Source organism: Agaricus bisporus (assembly GCF_000300575.1).
Source record: "Agaricus bisporus var. bisporus H97 unplaced genomic scaffold AGABI2scaffold_3, whole genome shotgun sequence".
Classification (NCBI taxonomy): domain Eukaryota; kingdom Fungi; phylum Basidiomycota; class Agaricomycetes; order Agaricales; family Agaricaceae; genus Agaricus; species Agaricus bisporus.
Genome location: NW_006267366.1, coordinates 2,275,364 through 2,292,326, shown reverse-complemented (window position 1 = coordinate 2,292,326; position 16,963 = coordinate 2,275,364). Strand labels below are relative to the sequence as shown.

Here is a 16,963-nt window from a genome sequence, read left to right as displayed (position 1 = left end):
AGACGACTATTGTGAGGTGATATGTAATGCGCACTCCCTTCTTTCTCCCCCAACAACAACCCTCACGAAATGGCACCCAGGAGGAAAAGGAATAAGGTCAGGGAGTGGCTTTTGGGTTTCTTCTCATCAAAAGACGAGATTCACTACATGCCAGATGGTCAGTGCTTCCAATGAATTGTACTATGAAGTTACAGTAATCGGAGGCTACCCATAGGTCCCCAGCGTCACACAGGGCCCGGAGGCTTCTTCAGTAATGCACAACATTCTACTGTAAACAATTCCACAATGACCGCGGTGCACGGGAACCAATACAACACGTTCTTATCCACTGAAGGGGATCGCAGCATTGTGACGCACAGTGGGTGATCTCCTACACATTCCAGGCTACCCGAGCTCATTTGTTTACAGTTATGAAATTGCTTTCCGATCATATCATCCTCGGCGCCGCTCATGATGATTCTATTCGTGTACCGCCTCCTCGATGTCATCCAGGCACTCGCGTCAGCTTGATAGCCCGAATCACCGCATGGTTTAACAGCGAACAACTACAGGAGCTTCTTCTGTGGATCACTGGTCCTGCCGGCGTCGGAAAATCTGCCATAGTCCAGACATTTGCAGAATACCTTGTAGAGTCCCAGCTCCTCGGCGCATCTGTGTTCTGTTCTCGGCCAAACAAACGCAACAATCCCCATCGAATATTCAACACAATCGCTTATCAACTAGCTATCCGAATTACAGCATACCGCGAGTTTTTGATTGAGCGACTCAGCCTTGACCCTCAATTGCTGAATAGGGATATGACGACGCAGTTCAACGCGTATATTGTCGAGCCTTTCGTGGAGAAGAAAATTGGAGTGGGAGGGAAAAGATGGGGGATACTGCTGGACGGACTGGACGAGCTCGATGGAGAGGATGCGCAGTGCGAAATCATCCAACTCATCAGCACCTTTACACTTGAGCATCGCGATGCTCCTCTCGTGTGGATAATTGCCAGCCGTCCAGAATCACACATCTCTAACACATTTGACGACGATGAAGTACGGCGCAGTTGCTGGTCGGAGTACATTCCGATCGACTCTACCGAAGCCTGCGAGGATGTCGACCGCTTTTTACGATCAAGTTTCCAGATGGTACAGAAGAAATATCGTCACAGCGTTTCCAGCGACTGGCCTAGCGAGAGCGATTTCTTAAAACTCACGGCTGCATCTTCTGGGCTTTTCATCTATGCTCAAGTAGTAATGGAGTTCATCAGAGATCCTCATCACGCCGATCCCGTCTCACGACTCAAGGTACTCTTACGAGTTATTGACCGTTTCAATGTTGTCCCAACAAACGAGAATCCCTTTGTCCATCTGGATGCACTCTACAGCGAAATTCTGTCTTCGATTCCGTCGACACTATGGCCTACAACAAAACGATTACTTGGTGTGGCGATTTATGGGGAGGAGATTAATCTGGGACGGTACAACAATAAGATGCGCCCAAATATATTATCCCTCCGAGGGATGTCCATACTCTTTGGCATCCCTCGAAACTCTGTCTACGCGAGCTTAGACAAATCCCGGTCCACTCTCAAGATACCTGATTGGAAAGTCGCTCATAAGAAGCCGTTGACATTTTTGCACGCGTCGTTTTCCGATTATTTGAAGGACTCAAGTAGATCCGGGGATTTCTACATTGGCATTGCAGAAGATGTCACAGAAGACGTGGGATTGAGGCTTTTAGAGATTTGGGGCAAATGTAGTGAAGATGATATTAGCATGGGTACGTAGGACCTTCTCACCTTCATACCATATTGACATCTCTTGGGTTCAGTGTCCGTCAAGCTGGCGTGGCACCAATACTGCTCGAAATTGGATGATAAGTCACCGTCAAGGGGCATTAACCAATTCTATACCAAGCTTTTCCATGGTACTGTGAGGCACCTAGCAAGGGCGATGTTCGACTTTCTGCACATACCAATGGAAACTCCCCCGTATGCGTTTTTACAGAAAGTGCATATGCGAAAGCTCTGCTACCTTCTCGAGGCGAAGGACGTGACGTATTTTGCTGATAGTGTGGCGGTAAATAACCCCCAAATTCTCCTCCAATCCAGAGCTTCACCGTTTTTGCAGGATATTTCGCATCAATCCTGGCATGTAGGACTTCTCAGGGAAGTGCAGCTCAAAGACCTTGACTTTGGACACCTTGACTGGAAAGAGATGAGCCCGGCATATGCTGATTATGAGAAAAAGGGCACGTTTTCCTTGGAGGCTTGGATGCTACACCGTGTGAGTGAAGTGCACCTTACTACGGCGGAAATATCCTGAATATTTGTTACCCTTCTACCGCTATAGCCACGTTCAAGTGTTGAATTAAAAACATTTGTGTCCCATCTAGAATCACTTCAGGAACGCTCACCGCAGCTTGAGGTTTTTATCTTTGGGGGTGTACCTAAAGAGCGGGTTGCCGTCTTCCGAATTCCTTTGAGCGAGAGGTCGTATTACCTCGGTGACTTTACGCCTTATGTGGTTCCTTATCCCGAGTAACCGACAATTTTTTATTGGGCACGATTCCAAGTCAGTGATTGCCTGGAGAACAGGATCACCTAGAAGCTGGTACGGTCATTCCTTCGGAGTGACCAGGAGCCTACGGAAGCACAAATATTCATGAACCGCGATGTTCTTCACAACTTGAAGTGGAATGAAGAGGAAGCCGCATTGGTGATGGGTTAAGTATGGCTAGGAAATCATTACGAACCATTTCCATGAATTCTTTATCAAATTGTATTTGTATGCGGACCAATGAATTACAAGAGTTTCGTGTTACGCAGTCGAGGTCATCAGCATGGTGATGTTGATCACGCCTTCATACTACTGCATGGACACCTCCCGCGATCGCCCAACGTCTCGCACCGATTTCTTTCCTCCATCCACCACGCCTCTTTTTATTGCTTCTTCGTGCTTGCACAATTCCGCGGCTCTCAAGCAACCTGAAGAAGCTCGCCACGGCCGGTTCTGTTGCTGGTTGCTGGTTCGGTGAACACTCACTGCTTATACACGATCTCGGATAAACGTGTTTAAGTCACAAGACATGCAGTATAGGTTCATTTTCAAAAACACGACAACATGTTTGACAACTGATACTAGACCGACGAGAAGCACTACAAACAAACCGATCTACAAACTAGTATACACCGTCGTCGGATCTGTGGGGCGGAGATGAGATAGTGTCCCGCAGAAATTCAATAATCGTTCGTAAATCTCTGATATCACTCTCGAGGTCAAGGAGGGTCACGTCGCGAAGTTTCGGGAAAAGGGCAACAAGGTTTCGAGCGAGCATGAGTGTTCCTTTCAAATCTTGCGGAAGGTTCCGAACCCAAGGTAGCTCCAACCGTCGCAAGGGGCATTTGCCAGAAGAGCGAATAGATATAGAGTAGGATGTGCTGGTCAAGGAAGACAAGTCCAAGGGTAGATTCATTTCACGTAAGCATCGTGCACCGTGAGATGCATATGCTAAGATTTCGCTGGCGCTATAGGAAAGTCTGTTGTTGGCGCTAGGTATTATTGATAAGCTCTCAAGACTCGGCCATGTACGCATGATTTTAACTATATCTCCCTCGTCAAGGGCCAACCTCATGTTGCGAAGTTCTAAACATCGTAGCGGACTTTCCTTCGGAGCTTTAGGAATGTCTGCACATAAGATAATGATTTCATTCGTGTATTTGTTGGCCTCATTTTCGAGGCTGAGAGAGTGGAGCGAGGGAAACGCCTTAACGATAGTCAAGAGATTCCCCGAGTTTGTAACAATTGACAAGCGACGACGGTTTGAAGAGTAATTATAAGGTTGGAGGATCACAGAAAGGGACTGTACAGCAACGAAAGTCCGATTTTGCATACACCCGTATACTGATGACCATCTTCCATGCAAAGAAAGTACCGACAGTTGTTCCATGCTCTCGATCCAACGCCCGACATCGGAGGCCATCTGAAACATGTCGAGAGAGAGGTTCAAAGTTGTTAGATGTGCCAACGTGCCGAAGGACTGGATATCAGAACTTTCCAGCTGACTACCCTTGTATTGTGTCGTTTTTATGGTAAGTGAACGAAGCTCTGAAAATCGGAAGATGCGTGTCAGAACGTGTTTGGTAGCGTAGCCCGTATAAATGATGTCTAGCATCCTCATTCCACGATAGTTGAGAGTGTCAAGAATGATTGATGATGCGACTGCACTCGAGGGGACGTCTGCTTGAAAGTTTATGCTTTGCAGGGATGACGACGCCAAGGCAGTCAAGTGATACGCTTGACTGGGCATAACCATCCCAATAATGGAGATTCCTCGCAAATTGGGACACAGGGGGGAGAAACCAATACTAAAGAGGAATTGCCACAGTAAGTACTCCCTCAGGGAGGTGTTCCCAGAAAGATGGAGATATTTGATACGAGACAGATAACAAGTGAGTCGCGACTTGAGGCCCATCGTGATCTTGTCCGGAAGGACGATCTAATTCAAGCGGGTTCAAGATGTTCGGGGATTTATTGATATAGCTAATGAAACTGACCCAATAGGAATCCCCACCCTGATATTCGAGGACCTTCGAAGAAAAGGGAGCATTGAACACACTAGTGATAGGTTCAAGCGTCGTCAAAGCTCTCCACAGCTCGTCGAGCGCAATGTCGACCAGCTCGTGACATACCAAGGCGATTGAAAGTATAATGCGCCTCTTTTCTTTTATTTCATCTGCATTGTCGCGAGATAAGGATACACGGAAATATTCGAGGATTTCGGTCCATATATCTTTGTTCGTAGATAGAGGCATAGTGGTTTACAATGAAGAGGATCTAAAATCCTTATCGATAAGCCTCAAGGCCATATCCTCACAATATCCTCACGCTATTGGCGGTTAATATTTCAAATTTGGCTTCTTTCTAGTCTATTTATATATATAATGCACCATCCCTGTCAAACCGTGGACTGCGATACTTATGATTCTCAAACTTTCATGAACGACAAGATTTGATATCCAGATCATGCTGCATATCTTGAATACCTACTGCCTAATGTCCGAATCTGAATCCGCATAGCTCCAATTCCATTATCTATCCGATTTAAAGTCCTTTCTAAGTATTTTAACTGATATGATGTTAGGATGAATATGTGAACATTTCTATGGTGTATGTATCTTCAGACCCAGGACAGAGGGCGGCGCACAGTCGAACAAAATACATGCAATATATTTGACGGCAGGGTAGGGCACATAGTAACTTTCCTCAAATCCTCACACTCTTATGCCGCTGTTAAGAATGTCTCGGTAGTGCCTTCAATCTTTTTTTCAAATTTGCCTGAACGAGAGGGTGAAGCAGAATGGAGTTCGCGGAGGGATGTTAGGAGAGACGTTATGATTATGCTTGAGAACCGATACTCCTTCTCGTGAGCTGTAGGCCGAACTGGTCCGACTTTCACGATCGATGTTTTGATACTTGATTACTAACGATACGAGAACGCACGCAACGATTGTTGACCAATCAATTTCATATCAGTCACTATTTCAGAATACAAGTTGTCAAGACAAGAAAGTCGAGTATGAGAAACGAGGTTCATCAATTTCGCGGATCCGTCACAATTAACCGGGTGTTAAACAGCAACTTCTTGCTTTGGGACCATCTTCACCAAATGGTAATAGTACGTCATGACGGTCATGATCAAGCTCTAAACATAAATATTTAACAATGAAAGATCATTGACCGAAATTTTACTAGAACTTACGTTGGTAGAGAGGACACTGATAGTTCTCTGGAATGAATTCATCTCATCCCAAGGGCCGTTAAGCTGCCATAAAATAGGGAGCAATGCAAAATAAGCCACGAGGTAATGCATCGTGTCATCTTCCGTATCCGCAGCATCCCCTCTATGCCTTTGATTATGAACAGTATCAGGTAGGGCGCCATACCGAGGTGGAGGAATAGTATTAATTCCAGTTCGTTGACGCTGCTTTAAGTCCAGGTACACAAAACGAAATGCTACAGTATTCTTGAGCATTGACCGCTAGGGATAATAGGATATATACGCACCATAAATGAGAGGAATGGTCTGGAAAGGGACTGTGAGCAAGATATTCCAGACTTCGAACCATGCAGGATCGCCTTTGAAATCGGGGAATCCAGGAAAGTTATCATACATCCATGGAAGACTGATCCACGACAAGGCTAGGAATACTCCGAAGATGATCAATGGATAACAGTCAAGAGCTAAATGCCTGGGTGAACGGACACGCTAAAAAACAATATAACTATTTCAAATAGAGGAGCCATCGATAACGAGAAAGAGACGGACCAGAGATTCAGTCGACAAATGAGGGTAGAAGAGCATGGCGGCTGCCAGCAATGCCTATTTTATGCGTGTTAGATCATCGCGATTTCGCGGAATTGGCATACCTTGAAGTGAAATAGCCAGTTTTCTGGAACAGATCCGTAGTATAGGACCTGACTTATCCCTCCGTCCACGAAGACGAGTGCAGCGAAACTGGCGATGACTGGTAACAGCATTCCAGGAGCATCGTGCATCCTTGGATTTTTCGAACCAGGCAGGAAACCTAGGGCCCAGAGGGTATAGCCAAGCACGATGACATGGCTAAAGTGTGAGACTAGAATATAATCCGAAAGGACTGCTAACATTTGGTGAGAGGTGGCTCGAGCTGAGGAAGAAGTTCCGGTTAAAGAAGCTTCACCGCACGGACCATCCTAGCATTGCCTTCGTCGAGCGCCCGTCGTGCCGATTATCGGATCTGTTCATGAATCAGGTTTTGATTGGTACACAGAGACTTGATTCCAAGACTACATATTCTCTCCGTTCAATGTTTCCTTGGCTATTTATCCGCCTTAGTTTCAGTGGCAGTGACACTGTGTCCCTCAATTTATTTTTTCTACGAATTTACTCGCTTTTCATGATCAGGGCCCATGTCATTTAGTAACTGTGAAAAGAAGTTTAGGTTGAGTTCCAGACTGGATCCTCATACCGGTCCACGAAGAACCGAAACCGAAACCCTCACCAATGGTTATGCAGTCAGTTATCCAGATTCCACAGTCTTTAGGTGGTGCAGCCGCCATTGATCGGCGAGTATAGTCATATTCACAAATTACCTCAGGGATAACTAATTGCATGAATCAAGCTCTGGAAGCAAAACATGTGTGTGTTTCTTGGAACACTCGAAGCGAATGTTTTGATGCTTAATAATATATCCAAATGCCACAGACGAGTTTTAAACATCGTCCTTGATCATTACGCTGGCACCATCGGATGAGTAACCTGGACCGACCCTTTGAATTGTTCTGCAAGAATTTTGATAACAATAAAGGGGAAAGCGGATGACTTTGTAGTCAAACTTTGATAGGGGTATTTTTCGCGGTTAGGTCAGAATGAGGAAATGCTTTACATAGCAACGAGTTGTGTTAAAAAAAAATACACTTTATATTGACTTTATAGCTATGGAAACACGCGTTACGTCAATGTTTTTACAGCACTTCACACGTCACACACACCCACGTCGTTTGGACAGGAGGGCCCATAAACGCCACCTATCAAGCTTCTTCTTCCCGCCGTCATGGCTGTCCGGCTCACTCCCGGTTTCTTCGTCAAGAAGGTAAGTATTGCTGTGTTTTACTTGGCTTCGCCTTGGCTCAATGTCTGTTTTCTTCGATTCAAGTTTCTGCTTCATGGTCAACCCTTTCTCGTCTATCCAGCTGCGTTTTGGCCTCTAGAATGTACTCCGCCTCCCTTGCTTTTGTTGTTATTCTCATAGCTGAAGTGCTCTCCTTCAGCACCTCCGAAACCATCAATGTGGGACCTCCCATATACAGACGTTGTTGTCACGACCTCCGACAACGTACAGCTAAAATGTTATCTCATCCAACATTCAACACCAAGAGCGACCGTGATTATGTTTCATGGAAATGGAATGAACCATGGGTTCATGTTGTACCACTCAAAAAAATATTTTTCGTTGGAGTGTAACATTTTGACGGTCTCGTACCGAGGCTATGGTGATAGCCAGGGGGTTCCTTCAGAAAGGGGATTGCAGAGAGACGCTCAAGGAGCTCTGGACTGGGTTTTGGCTCATGACGAACTTGCGGGTTTACCTATCGTACGTCTTTAAACCCAATAGTTTGGAAATCCGTTTCATTTTCTCTTTTAGGTCGTGTACGGTCTTTCCTTAGGAGGTGCGGTTGCTATTGACGTCGCGAGTAGAAACACAGACAAGGTGCGTTGTTATGTTCCCTTCACACCTCCCACTGGGTATGACTTCTACAACTCGTTTCTAGATAGCGGCACTCATCTTAGAAAACACATTCACTTCAATTCCTGATATCGTTCATGACTGGCCTATCATTGGATATTTTTCCTTCCTCTGTACTCAACGGTGGAATTCTGCCTGCAAACTTGCTCGTATACCTGCTTCTCTCCCTATTTTATTTTTGTCAGGCAGGTCAGATTATGTTGTTCCACCCCGTCATATGGACAATCTTTGGGAAATCGCGAAACAACGGGGAAGAAAGAAAAGTGGCCGGAAAATAGCTAGAATACATGGTGGATGCTGGACTTCGTCCCAGCAGACCGACGGTAGTGATGGTGAAAATTCTGAAGGGCCTGCAATAAAGGACGAAGAATGGAGCTCACCAAAGAAAGATCAGTTCATTTCTTTCAGTAGTGGCGGTCATGGTGAGTGTTCTAGCATCGTCACTGAAGATGTACCCTTACGGGCTGTTTTACCTAGTTGATACATATGAAGAGCGTCGATATTGGCCTCACGTAAAGAAGTTTTTACAACATACCCTTGATTCATCTTCATCTTCGTGCACGTGAACCAGACTGACCATGGAAGTTATTTGCCTTATTCTTGTATTATAATTATAATGATTTTTCTGCGTATACTAATGGGCATCTTCAATTTATCAACGCGATGCTTTGCTTGTATTCAGATCCTGGCTTTGTTGTTGACATACTCAGGACCAGGCAGATTCTTGTCGCTGGGGTGTAATACAGTACCATGTACGGGTACATTGCTAATGTATCAATCAAAAAGTCTTCTTTATGGAACCCCACAGAATTCTGGAATTGCGGAATCAATCAACCTTACCGCACGTGGAGGTCTTTCCGAAGAGTTCGTAAGGTCATCGCTTGTTCTTAAACGACGGTACTGGGCTGACACTGACTGCTAACCTCGCCAAAATCAAGTGTTCCAAACCCAGAGTCACACCCTTCATCCCGCTGACGACCCTTGAATATTTCGTATTTAGTCCCTTCAAGTGGGGAAATCAGGTCCGGTCGGCATTTCCAAATATAGGTTATTTTCGTCCACACGCAGGGTTACTTATGAGGTTTACAGGGTCGACATTATTGCAGGGCGTTCCGACCACCGGAAGAACACATTCGCTCGTCAGAATTTCGCAAAGCTTCTTCGGGCATCGCCTCTTCACCTTGGCTTGAAAGGCCGCACCGCGGGTTTATGGACCGGCCAAGGCGGGCGGGGATCTTCAATGACCCACCGGCTGCGTAGCCTGAGCCGGGTTCGGGTCAGCCCCGCAATGAGAGTCCCTTTGCTCCGCAAATATGCAAGGTATCGAACGGTGAGTCGCATCCTGGTGTTATGTTCGAATGCCCCGGAATACCTCGGGTTTTTTCTTCTTGTGTTTGCTTGAGTTTTATTCTTTTTGTCCTCTTGTTTTTTTACTTTCTTCCGTTTCTAATGAAAAAAATCAGCCCCGTCTACATGTACTTCACATCCCCCGAAGAAATCGTTTTGTGTCCTTTCATATTCTGAGCCTACGCCGTTGAATTTGAAATGAGACTGTGTAAGAAGGATGGACACCGCGGTCTTATCGAGTCGTACGCATCAATCCGAGGATGAAATTAAATCTCCAGAAGTCAAGTAGCAGAGTATGAGCAGAGTGAACCCTTCCAAAAAACTGGAACAAAAAATAGAAAGGACTGATCTTAATACAATTCGTTCTCTAGTGTCCACTCAGAGATTTATTCTGAATACGATGGTGATGGACAAAAATAGCTGAGAACTATTTTTTACTCTTAGGTACCAAAGGTATCATCATCCCTTGAGGGTTATTAGGATAATTGCTATCATCATCAATTGAAGAGAACAAAAAGTTGTTGATAGGGATCCGATTAGGATCTATTCGCACATGGGCTGAAGACCAAGATCGTGATGCCTATCCGTCGTTATTAATGCTTCCAACGTCAAGATCAAATGAAAATAATGGTTGGGGATATAGTGTTATAGATGAATCCGAATAAAACGGAAGCGAAAAATTGTGGATTAGATAGAGCCAGATACACTGACAATCGTTGGTTTTAAATAATCGTTGATGTAGATCTTTGAGGTAACGGAAATAATGGACCCATCAAGGGAATAAAACCTTTTTTTTTGGCTCATGGCTGACCGGCGGGGCTGACATTACTGATCAATCAGATGAACCTCAGATAGCTTTTGGCAATGCCCTTGATGAAGGACCAATAGCCAGAGTTGCATTCTTGGCTGAAGTTATCGTCATATAGAAGAAAAGTAAGGCACCTAGGAATGGTGGGACACTCCCTTGACTGCTATTACGAGCTGCTCCTCGGTAGTGGTAATCTGGCAGATGAAATCGACTAGTATTTTCGGCGGAGGAGTTCTAGTCTTAGTGCGAACGGTGTTTTTAGACTCGGTTCAGATCCTCACATTAATTGCATCTAGTAGCACCTAGGAATAATCAACTGTGCGAGATTAAGCCCGAGAATATTACAGCTGTTTTACCTGATGTCGTTAATGAAATCGGTGATTACGGCGCAAGGCATATCTCCAGCCAGGGGGGCAGACAGCCGAGCAAGTCATGACATTTTGTTCAGGCAACCGAGTTAGGAAATTCCCCGCCACAGGGCGTGGCGATGTGGCGTGGCCAAGGCGTGGCGTGCGAGTGGCGTGGCTTGTCAATGGTTTGTCCTATCTGTCAATTTAGATTTATCGGATCAATGGCGTTGTTGGGGATGATCTCGAAGGCCGAAAGTGTATTGGAACCAGCCAAAGAGGTCATATACTCCCAGAAATTGAAATGAACCGAGATCAGTGGTCAAAGGAATCTGAGTTCGATGCCACCTTGACTGAATAGAGTATTAGGCATGTAGGTTAGAGTTGACGGTGAACATCAATTGTGCTGTCCAAACCGTTGTAGTTCATAATAACTATGGATAACCTCTTGGTATGAGAATAGGAGATATCATATATGATCCTTGTAGATAAGCGAAACGACATACTTGGCAAACGCCACAACTCACGAGCCGAGCAGGATCACGTGCATCATGCTGCTTGGCCTTTTGCCTTTTGCCTTCGTCTGGCCAGTGCCACAGCTCGAGGCTCATATACGGGTGTGCCCTACCGTACCAGAGCAAAGAAGCGACTATAGCACACCATGAGGAAATCACTGAACAGCAGCTGATATCAACTCATGGAAGACGTACTGTGCAATTCTCCAGGGGGTAATCTCCGGTGTACTCGCGCGGTACAAATGCTATTCAGGTCTTACTCCTGGGCTAACGCCACTATCGTCATCGACTTGAGGCCACGCCACAACCAAATTATCGTTTTCCATGCGCTGTCCTCTCTGAACAGATCGGCTTTGTCCGGCTATACATCTTTTTTCTGATACTTAAACCTGATTGACCGCCACTTTTCGGCTCGCCAATCGCGCGCCATCATTGCCAACTATATCTAATCCCTTTCCCCCTTTCTTTTGGATAATTATAGAACTTTTACCCAGGTGGTCAAAGGTTAATTAATAATGCCTTAAACCGTGAACATAACCCCCAGTTTGCAATCTGATTAGAATCCAAATTTCTTGAGCAGTGAATGCGGCGATAATAATCTTTGCACTATGATTTGAGTCAGGATCTCCCGAAATTAAGTCTACCTCACATTCGTCGCTTCATCGCGCATGATAAGGAATCATGTTGCGCAAATTCTCCAGTACTATCACTCATAACATGAACAGGTGATATGGCCTAATTTTTAATCTCTAGCTTTTCAAGTGATGAGAATTGTTCGTCCCCATCCTTCACAGGACTCCTGGTCCCTAGTGGTAGGAAATTCTATGTAGAAGTTACTTCCTAGTAATGGGTGAGTAGGTACTAATTGCTTGGCAGGGTGTCTCGCTGGTTCAGAGCTACTAACTACTATGCGCTCATCTCAACTCAGACATGCAGTGCGCCCCGTCTCTTTCACCAGGTAATAAATCGAAGAGAGGCCTACACAGGCGTGATAATAATAATTTCGTTTGTATCTGGAGATTAGATTACCGTGTTCGCTGTACAATCAATTTTACGTCATCAGCCCGCTCGTGTATCAACGTTCCCAGGAGCACTCAACCCATCAATCGCCAAGTCGGAAATACTAAATGAACAAGCACATGGACTACATGGGGCCACATATACCAGACATAGAGACATGATGAAGACAGCATGAAGAAGGCAGGTGGATTCTCGTGCTTTAACCACGGCTTTGGAGCCTCTTCGGAACAAACGCCGGGAATTTCAAACTGATCCTTATCACACTGACTTTTCTTTGATATCTTCTAGAAACTTCCGCGATTCATTCGTTGTCCCAGGTAGAGATAAGATAAAAAGTCAATCAAAATAAAAATCCGTAGATGTCCATAGGCCGAAGAGAGTGCAGATAGATTGTAAACCTCCGAAAAAATCTATGTGAAATTGAATGGAAAGATATGTGGAATAATCTAAGTACAATGCAAAAGGCAGAGATGATAAAAAAGGCAAAGAAAAGAGAATCTATACTTTTTCATCACACAGGACACAGAACATTGACGACGAAGGTGGAACAGCGCAACAACAAACAACAATCTAGAGAAATACATAGAATGGAGAAGGTTCGGCGGAAAGACAGAAAACAACAACACATGTAAACAAAATACGACAACATGTCCGCCGAGCAGAATAACACAACGGAAAAGAGAAAACGAAAAGTAAATCGAGATGTACATGAATGTCCGAACTTGAAGGAGTGGGGAGGGGCTGGTCTAATACCACAGCTTTGGTAGGAGTGGGGAATAAGTATGTGAAGAGTTGCGAACTGATTGGGGGGGAGATAGCAATGATAGAAGCCAGACGAAAATCAAAAATAACGAAAAGATTCTGAGGTATGAGAGAGAGAGAATGGCATGGAGTGTGTTCGAAAAGGAGAATGGGATTTCCGGGGACATCATTTGGTAAGGTCCTGCCAACAGTGATAATGATGGAACCCTGGAAAACCAAATGTCAAAACTCAGCGACGAATGGAACCGCGGGATTTGATAGTAATTTGTTGAGCGTGCTCGTCCTCGCTATCGCAGTCGCTTTCGTCGTCGTCGTCAACCCCGCTCACTCGCCTTCGAAGGTCTTCATCCTGAAACTCAGGTCTCAAGCCGGATCCTGCATGATGTTCACTACCCTCCCCATTATCACCACCAACTTCCGAATCTGAATCTCCCCCGCTCAAAAACTTTCCGAGTGAATCTTCTCTCCGCCTCACCACTTCTCTTTCCGGCTTCCCAACCCTCGATGGCACAATTAGGGGACCGTCATCCTCCTCTCCACTTGAACTGACACTAGGCCTTCGCCAACTCCCGGTGCCGTGCCTCCAAAACTGTGTCGCAGGTCCCATAGAAGTCCCATAGTAACCACCTGGAGTCGAATAATTATCGTCCATCCAGTCCATTGTCAGTTCACCTCTCGACTGTTCATGTCTAGAACGCCTTTCTCGATTCGCTCCTTCACGACGAACCGGATCAGCAGCACCCAGGCTCATATCCTCGAACGATTCAACCCAAGGCAAAGTCGACGACGAACCAGCGCGATGTTTCTTCCTCACCGATCTCCACTTTCTAATTCCTTCTCCAAGCTGATCCCACCCCATCATATCGCCAGCACCTCCACCACTCGTGGCGCGGCCGCCGCCGATACTTCCACCATGACTGTTCGAAGAACCTGGGGTGATCGGACTATTTGGACTCCCCAAACTCTCAACTCCACCTGCCCCTAGTAGTTTCACTGTCTCATTTACTTCACCACCCACGCTCTTCACACTACCGGCACCCATATCCGAAACTTCATCACCTTGTCCCCAACTCGAAGCTCGTTTGAAATTATTCAACATCCCTGCATTCGTACGCGCTCCTAAATCCAAATCGGAGCCATATATCCCAAGTAAATCTCCATGTGGATGAAGGTCTCGCTCAAGAGTGCTGGCTGTACGAGCTGGTGCTTCTTTTATAGGTGTAATGATACTGACGTTTGCATGTGGTCGTTTAGAGCGAGGTGGAGACCGAAAAGTAGAAGTACCATCAGCATGGATGTTGGCGAGGAGAGGTCGAAGCGACGTTGTCGGAGTCGGGTATTTCGTAGGTCGCCATGTTACAATAGATAAGATATCTTCTAACTTCGGTGCGGGACCAACCGGCGTACTGACCGCATGCGTAGAGGCCGGGTTTGGGGAATCACCCAGACGGTCAATTTCCCGTTGTTCGTGGCCAAGTATACCCATCTGGGAACGTTGTCGTCGAATGGCATCGAGGGCTGGACTGCTGGAAGAGGTGGAAAGACCGGGAGAGGACGGCTGTGGACTCTCCTGTTCAACAGCTTTTCCTTTCCCTTTGAGCTCAGTTTTACCATATGCGTGGACATCCTGAATGCTCGCAACGGCAACGCTCTTCCTGTTCGGAAGTATCTTTGGATGAGTCATATTGGAGGTCGGGGCCGCAGCTACCCTAGACGAATAATGCACACTGGCAGAAGTCGTCCGGCTCCTAGGCTTTAAAGGCTTGAAAAGGGCTGACATACCCTTCCCGAATCCTCCAAACCCCCAACGGAAAGGAACGCTGCTGATCGCGAAAAACGTATCCGCCTTCGTAACTTGGACTTTTTCCTTTCCCCCTGGCGAAGTCAATGTATACCATTCTGATGGATTTGGAAGGTCTTCCGTTATCCATTGATGACGCTGTAAGATCACGTTATAGATGCGCCGACAGTGTTAACACGAGGGTGAAAAAAAAAGGGTTCAAAAGTGATCAGCTACAATTATAAACTTCGCTTCAAAAGGGAAGGCGACAAGAATTGGACGTTTGAATGATTCGAAGAAATTTTGTGGGAAAAAAATAGTGTTTGACAGTTGGACTAACCTTGACTTCGTCGAGGGTGATGCGCTTCGTTTGGTCCTTTTGGAGAAACTGATCCAGCAAAGAGATCACCTTGGGGCCATCCAACTGCTTTTGTCTGTTGCTCTTCTTCGGATGCCGTCCACCAGTTGAAACTCTGTCTTTGCACATTAGTTCAGGAACTTCCCAGTCCTTGTTACAGATGGCGCGATAGAGGGCGAATTCAGTGGCGCCACCCTCGGCAACATTTAGAAATGGGGTTTCTCCGAAAAGAAGGCAGTACAACGTGACTCCGAGAGCCCAAACATCAATAGACTTGGTGACGCGAGGCTTAGCCGGCTGTCTGCTGGAAAATTTGGGGACCAGCGACGAGACGACATAATGCCTGTTCTTCTCCTCAAAGTGCTCGAAGATGAGTTCAGGTGCCAAGAATGCGGGAGTACCAGCACGTCTAGTAAGATCTGACTCATCCATGAGAATTGCTTCCAATTCATCTGGGTTGATGCCTTCGTCGCCAGCTTCGGCTAGACGTTGAGCATACGAAAAATGGGATACACCGAAGTCAGCAATCTTAACATGATGTCTATCCTCCGTCCAGAGAAGATTTCCAGGTTTAATGTCGCGGTGAATTATTCCATGGTAATGCACTGGTCTGGAAATTCAGAAGCGAACGACGGAACGATCGAAGCTCACTTACAGTACTCGAGCCCCAAGACGGCATCTCGGATGATTCGACGAGTCTGCTGGAGTGTAAGCGTGGGCATATCATGGTTGTTGCGCCATTTGATCTCCCCGCCACCGAGGTACTCCATCACTAGAATTAGATAGACGTGAGCATTTCACAGAACATGACGGCGCGAGAATAATTTTTCCGAAGATAACCCCGAGGGGGATAACATGCAATGACGAAATCGACAACATACCCATGTACACTTTTTCTTTCATGCGATCGTCTATGACTTCAAAGAGACGTACAACATTAGGATGCGCGAGCTTTTTCATGATAGCGATCTCCTTTTTGATTTTGAGTTCGGTTGTATTGAGTTTGTCGACGACAGCCGGCTCAGATGGGGCAGGAGCGGTGAGAGCAATGCGGTTAGCCTTGAGCCTGGAGTATTTGTCGATGACGGTGTCACGTCTAACGGATTTCATTGCCTGGTCGCAAGAAAACGCGGCAGGACGATGAGCAAGCTAACAAACGGGCAAGCAGAGGGGGACGCACTACAGGAAACCACTGGCGGCCGTCATTTCCAGCAAATCTATTGTCTATTCTGAAGCAGAGAAAGACCTCGCCGTGGTGTCCGCTACCGATTCTAGCATAGCGGAAGTAGTGGTTGTTGAACATAGTCAGAAGAGGTGGGGGACGGACATGGGTGGTGGAGAAGATGCAAGACAACTTATGAAGAACATATCAAGCATTTCCTTTTCGGGACAGATCTCCTCATTCTATTTTGTTTCTATCAAGCCTACTTTTCCTCTTTCTCAGCGCATCGGCACCTTTCCTCTTCCTTCACGTCCGCCATCACCTGGATAACCTATCAAACCTGGCAGATATGCTCAACTCGATGTCACTTACAGCGTCAACGTGCTTTCCGCAGCCCTGGTGTGCGCACACGATTCAGCACCCGTTACTCAATTACCTCAAGCGCCACTTACCTTCCACGTAGTCTTGTGACACTTATCACATTCAACCTTGTAGCACTGATCGATCAAGATGGCGCTTGAAATCAGCATCGCTTGTTATACTCGTATGTCGAAGCTGCAACCGGCATCGGCAACCAACCCACATGGAAAAT

General features: G+C 46.1%; 5 protein-coding genes across 5 annotated transcripts; 3 read left to right on the top strand and 2 right to left on the bottom strand.

The window, feature by feature from the left end:
• Window positions 1-32: 32 nt before the first annotated feature.
• AGABI2DRAFT_201994 (hypothetical protein) lies at window positions 33-1,772 on the top strand (the record flags this gene model as incomplete). The annotated part of the gene is made up of 3 exons (XM_006459574.1): window positions 33-157; window positions 215-358; window positions 409-1,772. The coding sequence occupies exons 1-3, from the start codon at window positions 70-72 to the stop codon at window positions 1,770-1,772; spliced, it is 1,596 nt and encodes a 531-aa protein (XP_006459637.1). The 5' UTR covers window positions 33-69.
• A 230-nt stretch (window positions 1,773-2,002) lies between these two features.
• Window positions 2,003-2,637, top strand: AGABI2DRAFT_184252 (hypothetical protein). The gene is made up of 3 exons (XM_006459573.1): window positions 2,003-2,063; window positions 2,115-2,270; window positions 2,337-2,637. The coding sequence occupies exons 2-3, from the start codon at window positions 2,202-2,204 to the stop codon at window positions 2,526-2,528; spliced, it is 261 nt and encodes an 86-aa protein (XP_006459636.1). The 5' UTR covers window positions 2,003-2,063; window positions 2,115-2,201; the 3' UTR covers window positions 2,529-2,637.
• A 2,842-nt stretch (window positions 2,638-5,479) lies between these two features.
• AGABI2DRAFT_191542 (hypothetical protein) lies at window positions 5,480-6,693 on the bottom strand. The gene is made up of 5 exons (XM_006459572.1): window positions 6,414-6,693; window positions 6,313-6,366; window positions 6,051-6,252; window positions 5,746-5,999; window positions 5,480-5,688 (listed from the first exon to the last, which is right to left on the bottom strand). Exons 1-5 carry the CDS (start codon window positions 6,651-6,653, stop codon window positions 5,614-5,616), a joined length of 825 nt encoding a protein of 274 aa, XP_006459635.1. The 5' UTR covers window positions 6,654-6,693; the 3' UTR covers window positions 5,480-5,613.
• Window positions 6,694-7,225: 532 nt separating this feature from the next.
• AGABI2DRAFT_201991 (hypothetical protein) lies at window positions 7,226-8,838 on the top strand (the record flags this gene model as incomplete). The annotated part of the gene is made up of 7 exons (XM_006459571.1): window positions 7,226-7,248; window positions 7,455-7,618; window positions 7,682-7,739; window positions 7,797-8,119; window positions 8,171-8,236; window positions 8,298-8,694; window positions 8,750-8,838. Exons 2-7 carry the CDS (start codon window positions 7,580-7,582, stop codon window positions 8,836-8,838), a joined length of 972 nt encoding a protein of 323 aa, XP_006459634.1. The 5' UTR covers window positions 7,226-7,248; window positions 7,455-7,579.
• A 4,462-nt stretch (window positions 8,839-13,300) lies between these two features.
• On the bottom strand, window positions 13,301-16,901 carry AGABI2DRAFT_116595 (hypothetical protein; the record flags this gene model as incomplete). Its single annotated transcript, XM_006459570.1, has 9 exons — window positions 13,301-15,010; window positions 15,192-15,814; window positions 15,865-15,981; window positions 16,091-16,322; window positions 16,390-16,480; window positions 16,537-16,563; window positions 16,638-16,693; window positions 16,744-16,767; window positions 16,824-16,901. 9 exons carry the CDS (start codon window positions 16,899-16,901, stop codon window positions 13,301-13,303), a joined length of 2,958 nt encoding a protein of 985 aa, XP_006459633.1.
• Between the last annotated feature and the right edge of the window lie 62 nt (window positions 16,902-16,963).

Coding starts and splice junctions, on each gene's coding strand:
- AGABI2DRAFT_184252 (XM_006459573.1), top strand. CDS start 2,202: ATGAGCCCGGCATATGCTGATTATGAGAAAAAGGGCACGTTTTCCTTG. Junction 2,271..2,336: donor AGGCTTGGATGCTACACCGT/GTGAGTGAAGTG, acceptor CTACCGCTATAG/CCACGTTCAAGTGTTGAATT.
- AGABI2DRAFT_191542 (XM_006459572.1), bottom strand. CDS start 6,653: ATGTTAGCAGTCCTTTCGGATTATATTCTAGTCTCACACTTTAGCCAT. Junction 6,253..6,312: donor ATTTGTCGACTGAATCTCTG/GTCCGTCTCTTT, acceptor ATTGTTTTTTAG/CGTGTCCGTTCACCCAGGCA. Junction 6,000..6,050: donor GACCATTCCTCTCATTTATG/GTGCGTATATAT, acceptor AGAATACTGTAG/CATTTCGTTTTGTGTACCTG.